The sequence below is a fragment of the Fulmarus glacialis genome, unplaced genomic scaffold, assembly GCF_000690835.1.
Source record: "Fulmarus glacialis isolate BGI_N327 unplaced genomic scaffold, ASM69083v1 scaffold167, whole genome shotgun sequence".
In the NCBI taxonomy this organism is placed as follows: Eukaryota; Metazoa; Chordata; class Aves; order Procellariiformes; family Procellariidae; genus Fulmarus; species Fulmarus glacialis.
The window spans coordinates 39,380-60,147 of record NW_009223560.1 but is presented as its reverse complement, the minus strand read 5'-3'; the positions used below and the strand labels follow the sequence as shown (position 1 = coordinate 60,147).

Here is a 20,768-nt window from a genome sequence, read left to right as displayed (position 1 = left end):
CTGGCTAGTTTCAAGATGAACTTGCTCCAGAGGCCTAGAAAACAAAGTCATACAGCACAGTCTTAGACAAATGCCAAAAGACAAGGAGAAACTGAGTCAAAGGGGTCACTGGAAACCATAAAGAAAGAAGTGTGAAAAGGTTTTCTTTCTCTTGTGCCTTGATACAGGAACAGAAGGTCCTAAATGTTTCCTCATCTCTGCTATTAATACCTATTTAAAATACAATGGCACTCAGGGCATTTCACTTTTAGAACTAATTGTCATGTCTAAGAAATATCTGCATTTCAAGGAGATTGAAACAAAACAGTAAAGACGCTATTTTTTAAAAAAGAAGGAAAAAAAAAGAAAAATCAATCTAATTTTCAAACACCCAATTTTGGGACCATACGCACTACTAGTACAGAATAGACTTATGAATTATCCTATTCCAGATGTAACTGAGGCCTTTATCAATGCTTTGGGAAAGGTATCAGAAATTTCACAGAGGTAACTGCTGTGTCCTATCCTTGTCAGGAAGTCAGATGCTAGTATTTCAGAACATATTCAACTGGAGCTGAACGCCTCAAAATGAAAGACCACTTGAGAAAACAAGGCCCAGTCAGTTCCAAACAAGTCTATCGCACGAGCAGCAGAACTGGGAGTAATTCAGCAGGTGACACTCAGGCTGAGCCCCAAGTGCTCAGCATCTTCTCCAGCAGTCCTGGGAGGACTTTCAGCCAGTGCCCTGCTCAAGGGCCTAGAGTCAAGTTCCTAAGAGAACAAGACCACCCTTGACTTGCAAGTACTTGGTTTGCCCTTGTACAAGGGGGGATGAATAAAAGTTTTAACATCCAAGCTTTAGGCAGTCAAGTACAAAAGTCTGAGTGTGACTAGAGGGTTTGCAAACCCAACTCTCAATCATTTTAATGGCAGCTTTACATTTACAGTGTTCAGACCACTCTGAAAATCCCAACATTTGTGTCTGTTTGAACAGCTAGAATTACTCCCAGAAGAAAACAGTAAATGAGCATAGAATTAGTTTTTTAGATGTACAAACACAGCAGCATTTAGGCATAAGCAAATCTAGAAACTGGTATGCTATAATGAGATAGCAAAACACGCAAAGCTACACATCTATCCATTCTACAGCAGGAACCCATTCCAGCTAGGTCAAAAAGTGCTCATGCAACATGGCTTCACATAAATAATTTTTTAAAAATTCTACTGTTAGCATACACTTATTTAAGTTCCATTAGGTTAAAAAATTATCCCCATGGTAAGGAACTGCATCAGGCCCCAAATACTCTGAGAAAGAAACGATGGAAAAATGTTTTATTTCACAAAGTCATATTGCACGATGACAAGTCATACCTTGTCCAGCCTGGGTCTCCATCATATGCGCTCAGCTCTCCACCTTCCAAACTCATCCTCCTATCTGTTATCTGTACCATGTATAGCTGTTCCTTATTCCAGGCTACTCAGACATGCAATGCCTTCCTAACAGGCACACCATAAGTAAAACAGGCTGCAGAAGCATAAATGATGCATTGTTCACTGTCTGTGTATCTGACAGTGTGAGATGGAAAGAGCACACAAGAGACAAGCAACATAAGTAGTTGGCAATAAAAACAAACAACTGGGAGAAATGTTATTTGAGCAGGTTGAAAGGAATCACTGTATCCAATTCCTTGGCACTGTATAAAACAATTTGGTGAGAGCTTTAAATGCCTGGTCCTACTTTGCAACAATGGATGCGCTCAGTAGTGTTCTTCAGGCTTTTACGGTGAACGTAAGATGAACAAAAATTGTTCAGTTCAGGACTGAAAAGAGTATTAAAGTCAGAATAGCCCAATGAATTCCAGAGTCATCTTATTTTGAGATTACTCAGCAGTTGGGGCTGTCTGTGTACACCACATAGCATGCATAGTAATCCTAATGAAATGATACCGCATTTATTTCATATGACACAGTTCCTTTCATCTTACTTTTACAGGAGATGGTCTCAGCTGTGACAAAAACTCTGCCATCCAGGTGATAGGCAAGCTCACAAACAGAAAAAGCAGAACATCTTGAGTGATACAGAGAACAAAAACTTCTCCTGAAGAAGTGCAGTCAGTAAAGACAAAGAGGGAGAAGAAGTAAAAGTGAAACTCTTGGAGGACCGCCACCTCCTCATCTGCACCTACCATTGGTTTTAGCTCTCTGCCCTCAGCTCCACCTCCCCGGCCTGCGTCTTTCATAGATTTCCTGCTATTCTCCACAAACTCCTGAAAAATAGTAATAAAGTGAAAAGTGCTTTCTTAGAGCAGACTCTAAACATCAAATCTCAATACAAAACTTCAAGATGTAACTGCTCAAAATGTCAACACAACTTGCTCCTCCCACTTCTTTTAGTCAGACTTGTCTACAAAGTACCAAAAGAGCCTGCCAAATAGCCACAAGGGTCTCCCTCATTTAATTCTGGAAGCCAGACAGGTGTTTGCCTTGTGTGGTATTACAACTTCCACATTTACCACACAATGCTCTCCTTGACGGGGAAAGAAGGTAGGAGGGTGGTCGTCAAAAAAATCAGAGATCCTAGTTATTACATCCTACCCTGTGAACTGCTTGTAATGTTAGAAATCCATTAAACAGAGGCACTTGGAGATAATTACGTGCAAGGTCTTGTTGATTTCGCTAACTTCCCTCAATTCAAACTCTCAAATTTTTCACCGGATCAGAATCACAAAGATTAGCAAAGGTGCTAGTTCCATTTTATGTAATTTTTTTGTTAAAGGCAAGCATTCTGTAGCAAATTTCAGTAAATTTTAGCTGCTAGTGTTTTCTGATATTGACTGTTCACTAAAGAAACCCACAATGCTTTTATGATTCATCTGTACTGTCTTCTGAGACAGCATGCTGCATTTTACTCTTATTCTGTGCAAAAAAGCAACTCATCAGTTACCATTTATTATATAGTCTAGATTCTGTAGTGTTTTACCAAAAATTTAACGTTAAATTCTTGACATGTTTTTCCACCAAGTAATCAGAAAAAAAAATTATGCTAAGAAGTCATGAGAGTCCTCCTCTAGCTTACACATGTGCGTACATTTTACAAGGACATATTCTATGGTTGCCACTTAAAAACATTATCAGGAAAATTACCTTCTCAACAACAAACTGAATGGTTTGAGGAGCAGAATTTTATATCTTGGCGTCTAGCTAGAGTGAACAGGGAATAAGACAGGACAAACAAATACGAACTGAATTGTGCAAAGGGCCTTGACATAGCATCTAGGCTCCAGGACAGAACATAGTATCTGTTGTTTCTGTGCATGACAGACTGAGAAGCAAATTCTGGTTCCTGTCTACCTGAAAGAAGAAAAACTCCAGTGCGGTCACTATCTGCATGTGGGGTAGAATGCTCTAATATTTTTTCTCTTCCATGTCTCAGGAGAGGTCCTTCTCAGGAAAGTACAAAAGCCTTTACCCCTTGTTTTGCTTCTTTCCATTCTGCAGTGTATCATTTACAACAAATGATACCCAAAGGTATGATTCTGCAAGACAACTGCTCATCTCACAGCCAGCATATAGAAGCCAATACCAGTGACATCAAGGGAGGGAAGCATTGTTACTTATCTGATGCTCATCAGATCACACTGTTTGCTGATCAAGCCATAAGCAAGTCAGCAAGGTAACCCAGGTAAAAAAAATTACAGTGTTAAACTTAGCTAGGGAGTTCACTCCACTCTCAAAATACCCATCTTCTGAAATCATATCCTTAGCCTTAGGGCGCAAGGGGAAACTTACCATGAGAACTTTATCCATGTAGAATTCCCTCCCAGGGCTCCCATCATTGTATTTTGTATCGATGGCAAAACATAAGAAAAGGACATCAACAACCATTTCATAAATGGAAAGGAAGCAGTGAGCAACCAGGAATGCAAAGAGGCAGACAATGATGAGTGGCAGCACCCAGATGGTGTAATCTCGTTGGTAATTCAGCAACATAATCCCGGCTAAACCTGTACTGCAGACAATCAGGATCTACGGAAGAAAACAGAAGACAACTCTAATGGCAGGAGGCTTTTGGGTTTTTTTGTTTTGGTTTGGTTTGGTTTTAACCTATGTGCTTCTTGCTCTGCCAGGGCTAGAACTAGGGGTTACAGATGCTAGTGGTAATGACATCTTTACCTCCTGGATTCCCCATATCCCTGAGTGTAAATGACATGGGGAGAGAGAGGGCGGAAGGCAGGTCTTGGGGGGATGGGATGTTTTTCATTTTGCTGGCGGAAGCAACTTCCAAGCTTGCCTTATCTCTGCCTCATGTCCATACAGGGAAAGTAGATCAGAATTCATGTGAGGCACCTCATGTAACAGTCTCCACAGAACTACATGATGCGTGAGGCCCTAACAGGTATTTCACTCAGTACCAGTTTGGTCTTTGGGAATAATAAAAGGACTATAACAATTGTTGTGGCCACTCAACATTTTTAACATTTCTGAATCTATTACTATGAACAGCAGCTAAACACGAAATTGTAAAATAGGTTACCTTTACTGTATTATGAAAATACCAGGTTGCACTGACAGAGGAGTCAGGCTGGCAGCCTAGCACTGTTTTAGTTGATACTATTTTTTACATGCTGCACTGTTCATTTTAACATTCCTGTCACCTGTGCATTTCTCTAGTAATTTGAAAGACATCTTTTCAGGGAGATGTTTCCTAACACCTTTAGACACCTCCATAAAACCACACTGTGTAATTTCATGGTCTCCCAAGCACCTGTATCTTCATTATGTGTTTATTTCTTCTCAGATCTTATTGAATTAATTACTGGATTAAAAGTTCAGCCCACTGTACTCTGACTTAATAAAAGTACAGGAATGTAACAAGGAAGACAGTTCAGTCCAAGCTGACAGTTCCTCATAGTAGGCTCCTATACTATCTTCCAGTCCAGTTTTGTCATAAATGGTGATCAATAACGTGCCAATTTTCAACATAAACCTGGAGAGCCCTTACTAAGCAGAATTTGGAGGAAGTGCTTTGTTTCCTTACAATTCTAGGTTTTAACCACAAAACCAATCAAAAACTCGGAACTTCTAATAATCACTTTTCTCTTGACTCCCTAAAAATAAATTAATGCAAAAGGTGTCATCATCTTCAGCTATTCCTTTCTGATCACTTTTACTTAACATAAGTGGGTCATCTGTTTATCCTCCCTATCCTGGACAGTCCCTTCCTGATATGATGCAGCTAGATGTGATAAAGTGCATGCTAAGAAACAGGAATCTGAAGGGATTTTGTACCTGGGGTGCAAGCCACTGCTAAGGAAAGCTTGCTACTATGTAGGTCAGCAACAACTGTATACAGCAGACATACCTTTCCTAGAAACAGCATAAAATCCCCAACTGTGTTTATGGCAGCCACTCGCAAAGCATTTTCCACTAGAATAACAAAGGCATCCTTTGCTGAGGTGCAGAAGTTGGTGCTGTTGATAGCTGTGGCTGTATATGCGTTCTGGGAAAAGCAGATTGAAGATTTACTCATGGAGTGATCAGATATCTCAGATGGAGGCGGGGAAGAAGGGGGAGAAGATACGGCTTCTGAATAAGTCACATAATGATGTTAATGAACAAAGATTCCCTTGAGAGTTGTTGATTCAAGCAGTATGTACTAGCTGACAGAAGACTATATGAGGTAGAGAATTACTATTCTTCTCCTCCCCTGCTCATCATTTATGCACCAACAAGTTTATTCCAAAAAACTAATTAAACAGATTTTGCAATTTCTCTGCAGGAGGAGGTGAGCAGTGGCGTAACTACAGCAATTAAGTAGTAAGAAAAAACATATCTGGAAATATAAAAGAGTTTGAGAGTCATACAAGTCCACCAAGATAATTTCTAGATAATTCACTAGACTGCATTCAAAATTAGCCAGGACAATTTTCAAGGATTATAATGTTTTTTTTTTTTTTTTAAATGCCGCCTCCTGCTTTTATTTATGTATTTCCACAAGCAAAAAAATGAACAACAGTGAAACTGATATTAGAGAGATATTTAGAGATGTACTTAACGGAGGTGGAACCACAGGTCAATAAAATCTCTTTTACAAAGGGGTCCGACCAGTCAGTGTGTCGCAACTTGCAACTCTTTCTCCACTTTGTCGATGATGACAACAATTTGATGTTATATACAGTTTTTCAATTTTGTGAACCTTAAATATTACATCTAGAAAAGCTTCATTCTCTTTTCACAATAAACATATTTTGAAACTCAGATGTAGACTGATAGAGTGGACATAAGGAGGAACATCTCCAACCACTAAACAAGTTGTTATAAAGTTGAGAAACCATATTCACAAAGATGAATACCAGCTATTTTTCACTTTTACAAGGTAAACAATGATTAACATAGTGATTTGCATTTTAATTTCAGTACTGGAGACAAGACTGAAGTACCTTCATTGAAGTTTAGTTCCAAAGTACAATACCTTATGTGTCAGCCTCAGACTGCATTTTGGGAATCACATATATTATCAGCCCTTACATAAAACCTGAATATTGAAAATCTTACCTGATTTAAGTAGGTCAGGCACTTTTCTAGACACCAAAGGCAGCAGATGCAGGCTTTGAGCATACAGCGAGCACAAGCATTCTCCTAGGAAAGCACAGAGTGCGGGAAAACAAAGATAAAGAGTAAAACCAACAAATCTTAAGAAAACAGTATTCCATTGTGTTTCAGTAACTGATACTCAGCTTGGTAACTTAAGCAGTCCCTCTCAGTCCCACGGTCCTTTAAAGACCAAATATTCCAAAACAAGACTTCCATCCCCTACACATTAGCCAATCAGATTAGCTATAAACGCGTCAGGCATTGAGTTTCAATAAGAAAATGGAATCTATTTTTCTTACTTTTCCTTTGAGTTGTGTATGAATATACATAAGAATCATTCGTGGTATCTTCACGAGTGTGATAATGAAAGACCCCTTTGCCACCGTTCCTAGGTGGTAACAAACAAGGCGATTAACAGATGCCAGAATAGGAGTAAATGGCAGATTCCTTTTCTCCCTGTTCAAAAGAGAAAAAGAATAAAGTAGAATGATCAATATGTATTTAGTATCACCTAGAAGTACTACCAATTCTCAATAAACTAATGTGCAAAAGGAATGTATTATCCTTACACTAGCTTTCAGTATATATTGTTCACTCCACACAGTCTGTGCAAGTCAGAGTTTTGGCTCTAATGCAGGAATAGGAATAGGATAAGGTATCAATATGTCTTAAGGGTAGTCTTACCAGCAGTTGGCTGCATTACCGCTATCGCCAACTAGCAGTTTCTATAAAACTACATTTGATGGTGTGCAATTCAAAACCTTCCAAAAAAGTGAGAAACAAAGCTAACATTTTTTTCAGTCGGAGTACTGATAAACTTGCCTTCCCCATCTCTCCTGTTCTGTTGGAGGTCTTTGTGGAGACTTTGGAGAGGATATTACTATCGTTATTTATTAGGTAAATTTTCTTCTCAGATGTTTTGCATTTCTGATTTAGCTATTACATCCTAAAGGAACCAAGTATTAAGCCTTAAAACAAGCTATTTTGTTGCAACATGGCTAGGCTATTTTTAAGCTATCAGATGAATACTCACTTTCACAGTTTTGAAGCAATTCCGTCTTAAAATTTTTATTTATATTTCCTACCAAGGAAGCCACTTCTATTTTGCTGTCAAAGAACAGCTTTATTCAACATTTAAAGAATGGTTCTCCTTCTTTATTAGAAATATGAACATAGTACTAAGCATATTAAAGGAACAAGTGGTAACATTCCAAACATAAAATATCTCCTCAGCTTGGGTGAAAGTTATTTTCATGTGAATTTCATTCAAAAATATAAAAAAGTAGAGTCTTCATTCCATGAAACTAACATCTGCATAACTTAATCCTGAGATGTTAATGATTAAAATAGGTTTACCCTGTATTTTTTTCCAATTAACTTTCAGAGGTCAGCTGGGGGAAGCCAAATTCTATTCCCTTTTGGGCACATTCACATAAAAGGCCTGAGCCTTACACGCCGACAACCCAACCACTTCCTCCTTTTGAGGTAAATGTAACTGAGGGTAGCGCCTGTAATGCAGAACATCTTGAGGTCTGTTATTGCCTGAGTTGAAAGGAATCCATCCAGCTAAGGTCAATGAACAGTGAACACATATAAAATATTTCTCTATAGATAACTTCACCTCTTTTGCTGTGGAGAGCTGCTAATATGCAAAACAATGGGGAAGTCCAAATTAATGCCCTTTCCTTTCTTACTAAGTCACTTTTCAGATTAGAATTGTACCTTAAAATGCAGAAAAGGATAACAAGTAGGGAGAAATGGATACTTACTAACTTAAAATAAAATTCCTGTTAGGGTATAGTTAAAAGAAGAATCATTCACCCTCAGGTGATAGAAAATACATAAACTTACAGATGAAGGATACACATTACTAAGTGATCTACTTCAATGCGAAGTTATCCTCTCTCCTCTGTATCTTCCTACTTTGTTACTCAATCTAGTTTAATTATTCACAAGATTACATGCCTGTAACGTCTTGTAATAACTTCACAAATGTATTTCATCAGTATACTGGAGGACTTCATCATTAATAAAATAACAGAATTTCTGTCAGCACAGTAAATTAATTCCTTGCCTTTGATATTGTTTTAAAGACTAGGGCAGATAAGGAGTCAAATGTAATTCAGATAACAGTCTCAATTAAAAGACAAACCAATTAAACATTTGTGATCTGAATCATGCACTTGAAAAACTTCTGCATGCATTATTTAAAAACCCATTTTTTTGAAAAGCAGACTCTTAAAAGCACATGACAAAAATAGAGTGTGGCTGCTAGATATCATTAGAAGTTTTTATATACCAGATTCTTCATATTAAAGGCTAAAAACACATACCAAAAACCACTAGCTGAATTACATGTGTATTTAGGATACTTCTCAGGGATGGCATCACTCCAACATCTTGGTTTTCCTTTCTTAAGTAAACCACCACTGCTAGGTATCTTGTCAACATCCTCTACTCATGCTGCTCTTTATCCAGATGAGTTGTATTTATATTGTTTGGAAAAGACTTTGAGAACATCTGAAATAAAATTACTTATCTAGTTCTTGAACAATGATGTGGCAGTTTTCAGAGGGTTTTTCTGGAAGAAATGTATCATAAACTACTAGATCTAGGATGACGTGGAGAAGCTTCCTTAAACTATACTTTTATAAAACGGATATTAGTGTACTTGCTTCTTTTCCTTACCAAAATATTGCCACAGTTCTGCTCTACATACCAAAATGTAATATTTCAGATGACTGAAGTACCATTTATTCTCATGAAATACTAACAAAGCACCTGATAACCATTTTTTTTTTCTGAAAAACCTGGGTCCTAAATGGCTAAAACCAGAACTTTAATTTTCACTTATTTAAGGTAAATTTTAACCAACTGTAATTTCTGAGAAGTTTTCAAATACTAGAGACTAAAACCCCAAAGCTAAGTTTGGGATTCTGAAATCAGTTTCTTATCTCTGTGAAGTAAAATTCTTGTGCCTGAAGGTTGGTAAAACCATTGCTTAATATTGCCTTCTTGAATAGCTAGCAGATACATGCAGAATAGCCAGCGTAAAGTATGCCCTGATACACAACTTAGTATACAAATATAGTAATGAAATACGGAGCTTTAATGCACATATATTTTGTATCGCTTTTTATTTGAACATGATCTGGTCAGAATCTATATGTAAATTATGACTCCAATAACACCTTAAGTAATCTTGTGTAAGACAGATTAATGAAGCACTGTAAGGGCACTGTTTTGCAATTAAACCAATAATCAGTTGCTTTCAATTATTTTTTTATATCTACCGAGCTTATCAGCATTAATTATTAGCATTACAGATGATCTTCCAGGTGCATTCTGCTTTGTAAACTATCATCCATGTGCACACAATGTGCACAGGTTACAAGGCAAACATGACTTCAAGTCCTAAATACCAAGATTACCAACTATAATCAGCAAGACAGATTATTTTAGGACTTGACATTATTTAAAAATACAACTCAACTGCTCTCCACCTTTCAGGATGGAAGCAAGTATTCTCCCCAAAAAGTGTGTCCCTCATTTCTGCTAATTCCATTTCTAGGGTGCTCACTAAGTTGTCCTTACCTTGTAAAATAGTATGTCACAACAGCCCCTGCTACTGTCATCTGCTGACAGGCTAGGATAAACTCGCTGATCCAGATCAGTCCCACTACATGGTACCACCACATGTATTTCAAAGGGCCTACCATCCGAAATTCAACAAATCCTTCTTCATTTGGGACAGGACTACCTAGAAATAAATGAAGGTAAAAAAGGAAATGGTGCTTACATCAACGCAGAAAGAAGGAAGCATATGGTGTTCACAGTTCATAACCATCTACAGCAGAACCCTTCTAGCTTCTACTAACACTACTAAATGTCATGTTTAGGAAGATTGTTTATAAGAAAGATACAGCTTTTGAGACAATTAGTATAATGGCATTTGAAAAAAGCACTAAAAAAATATTATGAGTGTACTCAAAATCCCGCAATACTTCTTTTAATTTATAGCCACACTGTGAAAATTTCCAAAACTAACCACCACCAAGTAGGAAAAATTTTTATAATTAAACATAATAGTACATAAGGAGCAGCTTTAGAGATTCTAAACATACGATTTCATACATTCAGAAATCCATTGACTCTTTTTCTCATCTGAATGGTGATACCATGTGTTGAGTCGGACAATACATGTCAGAATCCTCCTAGGATAAGCTCTATTCCATTGTGTTAACCCACACTGAGATGTTTCGTCTTAGACAACAGTTATATGAACGCCTGATGAGATTCAGAAAAATACTGAAAGTACCATCACGTGTATAAAATGCTTACCTTGAAAACCATTGTTCAGACTTAATATTGATAGCACCTTCTTCACCTTCTTAGCTATGCTTTTACGCTTATACAAAAATTAGTATTTTCTTGTGAATAAATTGAACTATCGAAATAATTTTGGTTTTAGTAAACAAGCTCTTCATAAGTGTAGGCTGCTTCTCCTACACAGATAATGTAAACTTTTTCAGTTCTCCTGGTCTGGATTGAAAAGATCTGGCCCTATTTGCACAAAGATTTTGTTTAACTGATATCAGTGAAGATATTGAGTGTATATAAAGCTAAAAGCATAAATTAGTCTTTGCAGAATCAAAGCCAATTGAAGAGTTCTGTCAGAAAAATATAGTATCAGCCTAAATTCTGCTACAAATTTAGTCCCTGTGCAGTGGTCTTTAACTCACAGAGTGAAGCATGGGACTGAGACTTAACTCACTTTCAGAGGCGAACATTTTCTGCACATAGCACAGCATGTAATGAAAACTAAAAATTTCAACAGTAATGAGAACAAGAACACATGAATTCTATTACCTCCATCCCTTGCTATGAATTCAGGCTATGAAATGAAAAATATTTATCTTGTATTATCCTGACTGAAACACTGCTACTTCTGGATCAGCAGTAAACAATAAATTTCAAAATTCTAAGGTTTTAATAATGAATGATGGTCTGTATTGTCTACAACTTACTGCAAAATAACACAGACATCTCCCATTTTAAAAAGCAGTTGCTAGGTTTCTCTGCTGAAGTTACTAAGATTTGAACCTACAGGATCGACTAATTGTAGAAGCTCTTGTCAGATCCTGAACACAAACAAAGCTCTCATCTTCTATGCACGTCACAGCAGGCAGAAATTGAGAGTACATTGTACACCATATTCTGAGAGCAGCCAAACAGCAGAAAAATCTCCCTAATAATCCTGGAAAATGCTGAAATAATACTAGACACCTAACTTATGAACAACTGAACACTACTTTACATTTTGGGAGAGTGTAAATGTGCGCAACAGCCCTGTCATTATTATGTCTTCATCTGTGTGAGTACTGGCTACAATACGATACCTTATCAAATTAGCTGTAAGATTAGCTGATTTTCACCTGTTTATGTAAACTTAGAGAGAATTATTTGAAAAATTGTTACAGCAGTCTTATTAATGGAGTCTTGTGGTTGCAACATGCCAACTTGCATCAAATCAAAAAGCTGGCCTAAGGCACAAAGTAATGTACTGGGAATGCAGACTTGAATGCACCACAATTTACTTGAAACAAGTGTTTTGAAGTCACTAAGCAGACAACAACAGAAACATAACTTGTGGGTTTTTTCCTAGAGGTTCCCACATTATTTTTAACCAACTGTGCCTGAAATCATACAAAAATGAAGCGGAATCTATTTAAAATAAGCCTGGTAGCTGCTTACCTGTAGTACCAAGGAAAAGCAGGACTGTGATCCAGTAAGTCCAGAAGAGGATAAGCACAAAGAATGTCCAAAATGGCTGGAAGACTAGCAGGGGCAGGTGAATGAACACCTTGCCGGCCACGTGGAACAAGGCAATGGTGAGAGCTACTCGTTTGCGCATAATTAACATTATCAAGAACAAGATAACCTACAGGGAGAAGTTTCCAAATCACATTTTAGCGAATTGAAAAATAAGCAAGCTATCATTTTGCACAGCTAGGATATTCAAACACAGCAAATTAACACATGCTTTATCTCTAAGATCACAAGATCAAAATGTAGAACTTCTATTAGCTTCTTCTGGTGATAAATTACTTTCCAAATTATACTTTTGGGGAATTGCAATCTCATAATTATGCATTTGGAATCATCATCAGCCTCAGGCTTATGAGATTATACCAGAATCTATCCTCAATTAGGTTTTACAAACCAGTGAAATCAGCAAGATTTAACAAATACAATTTAACATCTATATTTGGGCATGGTGTGGTGGACTTGTCACATAAGTTAGTCAAACATTGTCGATTTTTAGTAGTAAAGTCAGCAACTCCAAAATGAACAGCAAGGCCTGAAGAAGATAAATTGGTTCAGTAAAAATTTTTAGTATTTTAGTTCACAATGATCCTTCTGTAAGTGGAAAAAGTTTGGGAACAACTGATTTCAGAAGTAGGAATGGTCTAAGGACTTTCAAATAAACTGAAATTATGAAGTACCTCTGAACTGGGAACCTAACAAAAATCTCGTAAGTGAAACCAGATTGGGAGTCCAATATTGTACCAACTCATGGAAGTCCCTGTGGACAATTTACAGTTGAGGAGAGTAGCTGCAGGGTCAGGAACTCTCTCCTGAGTCAAAAACAGGTATTACAGAACAATGTGTGGAAACAAACAAAAAAACCAACAACAACAAAAAAAACCACCACTGCAAAAGAGCTTTTCAAAAATGTGTGCAATATAAACCTTTCACCTGTTTAAAAAAATAAAGACAACCAGGAAGACAGAACAAAAAAAAAATATAGCTATTAGCAAAGCATACCGTGAAGACTGTAGCTGAAATGGCATAGATCAGAAGAGCCTGAAGATTGTCTTTGGCTATTTGAGTCTCAACAGCACTGGCAGATACTCGTTGCTTAGCATAGAGCCACCACAGGACTCCTGTACCACCTATGTTTTAGAGAAAAAAAAAAAAAGGATAACTGAAAGATGCTCCTTCTATGTGACAGTTATACTACCTAGTACCAAAGGAACTAAACAGTTTATTCTTTTAAGTCTAGTCTGGTACAGAATGCCCAAGGGCACTCATGGCTAACCCAACAGCCATCAAGATCTTCTGAGGATGGAGAAGTGCCCTCTCCTCAAGTGAATATATACTCTTCTCACAGTCTCACCCCACTATGACCACTTAAAAGACTTGCAACTCTTTGATTCTGTGTTTTAGGGTGAAGTGCATGAGAGGACTAGTTCATGGGGAGCCCTAACAATGAAGATCACAGCTCCCATTAGACAGGCAATAGTGTAACAAAAAGGAGAATAAAGAGTTATATGGTAGAACGTATGTGTGTATGTGTATAATATGGTAGGGAGTAAGAATTTAGGAGAGGGAACAGGGAAGGACTTTTGGATTAGGATGCAAAATATCAAGAGTAACAGAAGAAGGAGCCTACAACTCCTGGGAAGACTAATCAGGAAGAGAAGGAACAGCCCTGATATTGAAAACAGCACCTCAGGTTAATGACACATAGCTACACCTGCATCAGACAATGTCTTTTGGGCACTGGAAAAAAAAATCAGTGAGAGGCTCAGGAGGCCAATATAGTTGAGGTACCTTCTTCTAACCCCTGTTATGAAATCCTAGCTTTATGGCCAGAATTTCATTCTCATATTCTAGCTACCTTTCCAAGGTAGAACTTTCCTTAAATACAAGACTCCAGCCCCTCAGGGAGGCTTTGAGTATCTCTTTTGAGTATCCTTCTCTGTTCTGTTGTTATTTCTGATTCAGCTGCATAAGCTTATCTAGAGATCACAAGTCTTTGCTGAGTGTACTCTGTTCAGGTCTAAAGTGGAGGATGCTCTTTTGGCGTCTCCTAAACAAACAATGAATACCGAATAAACAGTATGTCTCACAAACGACATGTTCTTATTCAGCCTGTGTAATGGATGCAATTTTTTAGAACATAATAGCAGATGGCAGTAAGTCATTCAACTCCTTCACTGAATGTAGTTGGCTCAGCTTCTAAAGAGAATATAAACGAACAAAAAAACCAACCCTATTTTTTCCCCTTTTCTGTGGTCAGAGATCCTGTGAACAGTAAGCAGAAAAAACAAGTGATCCTGAAAACACATAGATGGTCTGCTGATTTTTTTCCATCCCTTGCAGTCATGCATTGCAAGAATTAAATCGCTAGTACTTCCTAATTTAATTTTTCTATTTTTGTTCTTCCCTACAGTCATCTGCCCATACATTTTGGCTTTGCTATTGAGTATCAGTAATAGAAAACTTTAGTTTTACAAATGTAAAAGTTAATGTGATAAAGCAAGGCTATTTTCATGCAAGCTAAATCATTTTGGATGAGACAATCTTTGGCCATTCCCAAGATGGCATGGCTGGTTGCATTTCCTACATGACCTCGGTCATGCAGGATTTTGAGTCATACGGAAATACAAAGATTTTATTAGAAATGCTAGAAAAGCACTTTTGCTTCCTCTCCTCAAGAACAGATCTTAGATACACCTACAGAGCTATTTGGAGGACTGAAGGGGCTGATGAACCTGTCAGGGTTGTATAGACACATCTACATCCTAAGGGTCCCCTGAGGCTGCATAAACAATAGTTGCTCTTTGATTCCTGCATGCTTGAAGACACCCAGCAGGTGGGTGCCATCAGACACACCCAGACTAGCTGTCTTGCTCACATGTTTGGAAGGCAGGTTAAGAAGTAGGCAACGTTTAGGGCTGTGCTACAAGTGCTGTGAGGAATATCCCATATTGCCTATGTGGGCTCTAGTGAGATAGGCCGACAGGAAGCTTGTCAGCCAAGCAGGGAGTGCAGCAAATCTCTAAGGAACAATGCACTCCCTGGAGAGGACTGCAATTACAAAGGCAGCATTTTTGACATTTGTCTCGCAAGGGACTCAAAGAAAAGCTAAAGGCAAATGCGTGGTCCAAGATCTGTGCAGGATGTGGCTGGCCTGAGGACATGGAGCACAAAGATTAGAACTGGGCACTCAGAAACTGGGAGGGAGACAAGACTTACCGAGTGATCCCAGAATGACAAGAATTGTTAAAATCCAGACAAGTACTCTTGAAATGTACCTGATTATAACCATCAAAATCATGGACAACACTGCAAAAGAAGACAAATAAAATAAGTAGAGCAATTATTTCAAGTAGAAATAGCCTTCCTAATTCTCCCACCCACTGCACTAAGATAACTGCCTTCTAACAGAATTTTTAGACAGAGGTTTATTTTCTGGGGCTTACAAACTCGCTGCACAGATAGTTAGGGAAGTTAGGCACCTTTATACCTTCTGCTTTGATACTATTGATTAAAACAAAGCGAGCATAAATACATTGACATGGTACATTAAATACAAGACATAATGCATACATACAGACAGAGATGTACTTAGACAATGACAAAACAGACAGCAAGACGTGATAGTACTCTGAGTCTGGTAACATGAGCACACCTCCTGAGGACCAGAGCAGAATTTGCACTCAAATACACTTGTCAAACAAGTGTAGATAATGTGACACCTGTGTATTCCAAAACGTCATTTTACATCAAGTAAAAAGTAAAAAAATTACTACTTTATTTTCAACATTCAAAATGAGTTCTTTAATAAGCTTTGTTCATATAGCCCCACTGCCATTCAGGAACTGCATGTTAAAAAGCCCTCTACAATCTCAGCCAACTAAGATTTAGTGAGTGGTGTGCATAAGTGCATGCACATGTTTTTGCATATACTTATCTGTGTACAGCAGTTACATGAAAACCACTGGAACCTGGCTTTCTGAATCATACAATCTTACTTATTGTTTAAAAATAAATAAATTCTGTTTAACTATGAAGGTATGAAAAATATTTTTTAAATTAACTGTATGTAAAACTCTGTAGTAACTTCTGACTCTAACCCAGCAGTAGCTGCTAATCAGCCACTAGCTTTCAGATTCAGAACAGTCTTTCTACCATTATTATCAAATACTGCAACTGTCAAGATAGAAGAATAAACAGCTTTCCAATTATATTTGAAAAGATACTCAATAGTCTTTTGTGTGTTTTTTTGTTTTTAATGGTATCGAGCATCCTCTTTTTTTTAAAAAAAAAAACAAACCCACAAAGGCAGTCTGAAAACAAAGGAGTTCTTTATCTAGTACAGCTTCCCAGTGTTTCTTTCTAAATCACACACTGCTTATATACATGGATAGTATCTGGAGCTTCCCATTTTAGGATTTCAGATTTTATACTTGGTAGGAGTAAAATAAACTCAGTAGGAAAGTGGGTGAGTAGCGTTCCACCTTAATTCACAAGAATTTGTTAAAACAGCACTTCAGTCTACTGCAATGTGTCATTCTATAGGCCAGAGGCATCTCAGAACCGTAGAAACGATTCAGCACCTCTATACTGCTGGGAATTTCCAGCTTTTCAGACAAGGCTGAGATTTTCAAAGGCCTGAAGTTTTTAACTTTGGGGGAAGGGGAAGAAGTAGGTAACATACAATACAAAAAATGGGCACCTAACTTGCTTATTTTCCCTCTGAAAGTTCTCATATCCTTGCGCAAGTATGTTAAATGAAACAAACTAAACCCCCTACATTTTAGAAGAGTGTGCTATTGTGCACTCCTCACCCTGTCCTTGTTTGGAAAGGGTTTATTGGACTTGGGTTAGCAGAAGATGAATATTAGAAAAGGGAAAGGTGAATTTTATAATAAAAATGAGGATAATGGGGATGCTCTGTTAACTACACCAAAACTTATGTTGGCTAATCAACTGCCACACATCCTCTGTATCTCATAATCAGTGGAAGAGGAGAAAAAACAGGAATGCATATGTACATTGCTTCTGAGTAAGTTATCCAGCTGTCAAATAACATTTTAAAAAAGCATTCTGAACCATTTTCTAAGGGCTCATTTCTATCATACATTTTTTTGCTCATATTGTGGTTAGAGGGTGTTAACAATCTCCTAGTGCAGTACTAAGAAATAGCTAGTAATGAGAAAAACAATTACCTAGTGATAACAAGCAAAGTCCCATTATAATCTCTTTGCTGGTCATAACTCCACTAATCAGCCTGTGTAAGACACTACTGTCACTGACAAAGGTGATCAGGGCCTCTGCAAACTTGGCATAGCAGGAAATGTTCACAGGAGCACAGCGATGGAAGAATGGAATAGGTGCACTGGTGACACAAGAAAAAAAAATCAGAAAAAAAAATTACTCCTACTTAATATAAATGCCACATCAACACACAAATGAAAGGTGAATAGATGCAATCACTCCACCCTCATAACATCATAACCAGAAACCATGTGTTGAATGCACAAGTGCTGCTGGAATGAGGATGATCATAATGGGAAGTGATGCAGTTCTTACAAGTAACCCTGTGAGGCTGGAGTGCATGGTCCAATAGGAAATTATTACCCTCCCACCCTTAAATGGCAAGGCTTAGAAAACACATGTTCCTATTTCCGCTTAAACGTGTCTCATTTAAGTGTCAGGTGGTGAACCAGCAGCTGAAACAATGCCTTTGACTTGTGTTAGAATGGAATACTGGCCCATATTTGCCAGCAAAAGAAATCCCAGAATGACAATACTCTTCTTGCAAGCATACATGTTATGCTAAAAGACATCAGCACTTACAACTGCTGCCAAGCAAAACCAATGTATGTATTCTTAGTCTTTCCCCATACTAAGCTTGCTCTTGTATTGAGGATTACAATCACAGTGTTTACTTTCATTAACTTTGTTAAAATTATGCACTACATTGTTTGCAAAACATGCAAAGATGCCTCTACTGTTCCATTATTCCTGAACTGTTTTGGAAGCATTCTTCCCCAAAATACTGATGGTATCCATTAAACTTTGCAGAATGCTCAGCAGAACCTGTTATCAAGTCCATCAGAGGAAGACAGAAGAGAGCAAAAACTTCACTTTAAAAGTGGGTAATTTTGTTTTCCAAATGTTTCCCGTTAAGTAGCTGCCTTTCTTGCTCATAAACTATGTCAGATCTCAAAGTGGCCTATTACATCTTTTGATCGATCTTCCCAATTACACCTCAGACACATGTTCCATGAATTACATATTCCTTCCTGTAACTGTATCCAATGAAAGAAATGTTTTTCGTATTAAGTCAGTCTTTTCTTCTAACCTCTAAATTTGTTTCACTCTCCCCAATCTTCCTCACTTAAAAGATTTCAGTGGACTGTAGCTGCAATGCACATAATCTTTTGCAGTTTCCCCATTTCAGCAGTGACCTATAAACCAGTAATTTTCTGTATTCAGTAACTATTTGTTAAGCCCAAACATTTCCAAAATTCTAACTGTCATTTTAAACACGTAGTGAGTAAAACAGCTGCCTTAGGCACATCCTTTCTATGCATTGTTTTTTGGGGAAAAAAGACGAGATGCTGAAAACCGTTAGTGTATAATTATTCTGTACAGAATTCAGGAGAAATTATGATCACCTGCCATACCTGGGTAATTAACAGATCCAATTTTTTTGTTTGAAGTGACTGACGATTGTAAATCACATGTTTTTAAACTTACTGTGCTGAGTAGGTAAATGCATTTGGAGATGCTTATACTGATGGTCTACTTTTAGATAGTGATGAAGACAGCAGTTAAGTACAGCAAAGTAATTATGAATTAGTCACAGTTGTTAAAAACCAAACTAAACCCATAATGCTTGCTGCCCTATTTAAAAGGTGGCCCATGTATCCTCTCAGCCTCATACAACACAGCCTATTTTGGAATATGTAGCATACTGCAGTTCATTATATGCAGTAATAGTGGGAAATACTGAAATCTAAGAGGTTTATTTAATTGTTAACTGCTCCAACTTTGCAGAAAGCCTAAAGCATTTAGAAGTTGTCAATATCAGCACAAATTCTGAGCTGGGAGTAGGCAAAAGACTGTCATTCCTGCATCCAAATATGAAAATTTGGAAAGGGAAGCTAATGGGATTAAAATACTGTTCCAAAATACATTGCAACAGAGGAAAAAATGCTTTTTGCATACCAGAGTTTGTATTACCCACCTAACGTCCCTTAAGCTCTAGCAATTTCACTACACATTTTAAGTTACCTATTTTCGTGTGCAATAAATAATTTCTAACTTTTTTGTAATTAATAAAAAAAAAAAAGAGGTTAGTGGTTCCTACAAGCTTTCTTGAGTAAATAGGTCTCCTGAGAATCCACCTTTTGAGATCTGCTGCTATTTCAGTGGTTCTGACTGAATAAGTGGGCAAGGTAGGGTGTCGTGTTTAATGAAAAATACAGCAGTAGATCTATTCTCGGTGACCTGGGCTATTTTAAGTGGCCCTTGATTATAACTTGGTATATTACATACCAAAATGGAATTACACATTTCTGAGAAAACAACATGATACTTAATCATAAACAAGAGCAAGTAAAGTTCAAGTCAGCAGATGATGATGTTAAAAATTGTGTTTTTAAAGCAACAGTCAAATGAAGTGGAGAGACCTATCTGATTGTTCAAGTACTAGATTTCAGAGGAAAGCTTTTTCCTCTCACTACTACACCTGGGCATATATCGCAACCTGCGTGTGGGGAGCCTGGTTGGAGTGCCACTGCTACTTGCTCCTTATAACCTCTACAGAACAGCCCCTTGGCACAGCTTGACACAACTTTTTGATAAATGCTGCAGGGAAAAGCTGGACAGGTTTTCCTCTAGGGTCCTCTATTTCAAAACTAAACACCGAAGTCATGCTCTACTGAGGCTGAGATGTGCTAGACACAGTTTGTGGAAGGCACATGTATCGTCGGCTGCACTGCTAGACTGCACTGCTGTGTCAAAGTTAGACATAGTGCCTTGAAGCTGGAGGATCAGAGTCCATTGAGGCGTGGAGCCTCAACTGAAGGGCATGAAGAAGCCTGGTCATCAAACAGAAAACATCAGGGGACAGTCCTGTCCTCACAGCATATGCTATCTCCATCCCATGGACCTAATGGGAGTCAGATGATGGTTCATACCTCTGACAGATCAAATCTGAAAACAGGAGTGTTAGATAAGTTCTCCCTGAATGCCTCAGCCAACATACTTGGATGTTGGGTGTTCATTTGTTTGTCGACACAGGATTCCATTTCCCCTCCAAATTATACTAATTTACTCAAATAATTTAACTATAGAAAAAAGAGTAATTTACAGATACAATATTGGCCTTT

At 37.8% G+C, this 20,768-nt stretch overlaps 1 protein-coding gene across 1 annotated transcript in view; it reads right to left on the bottom strand.

Annotated features, from left to right (window-relative positions):
• Nucleotides 1-10: 10 nt before the first annotated feature.
• Nucleotides 11-20,768, bottom strand: part of SLC44A1 (solute carrier family 44 (choline transporter), member 1) — a 46,425-nt gene continuing 25,667 nt past the window's right edge. Inside the window, exons 6-16 of the mRNA XM_009581823.1 lie at nt 17,595-17,764; nt 15,619-15,708; nt 13,402-13,529; nt 12,328-12,514; nt 10,168-10,333; nt 6,873-7,029; nt 6,535-6,618; nt 5,342-5,479; nt 3,769-4,005; nt 2,166-2,246; nt 11-34 (exon numbers count right to left, since the gene is read on the bottom strand). Of these exons, the coding sequence (XP_009580118.1) occupies nt 11-34; nt 2,166-2,246; nt 3,769-4,005; nt 5,342-5,479; nt 6,535-6,618; nt 6,873-7,029; nt 10,168-10,333; nt 12,328-12,514; nt 13,402-13,529; nt 15,619-15,708; nt 17,595-17,764 (1,462 nt within the window). The remainder of the gene's footprint in view (nt 35-2,165; nt 2,247-3,768; nt 4,006-5,341; nt 5,480-6,534; nt 6,619-6,872; nt 7,030-10,167; nt 10,334-12,327; nt 12,515-13,401; nt 13,530-15,618; nt 15,709-17,594; nt 17,765-20,768) is intronic.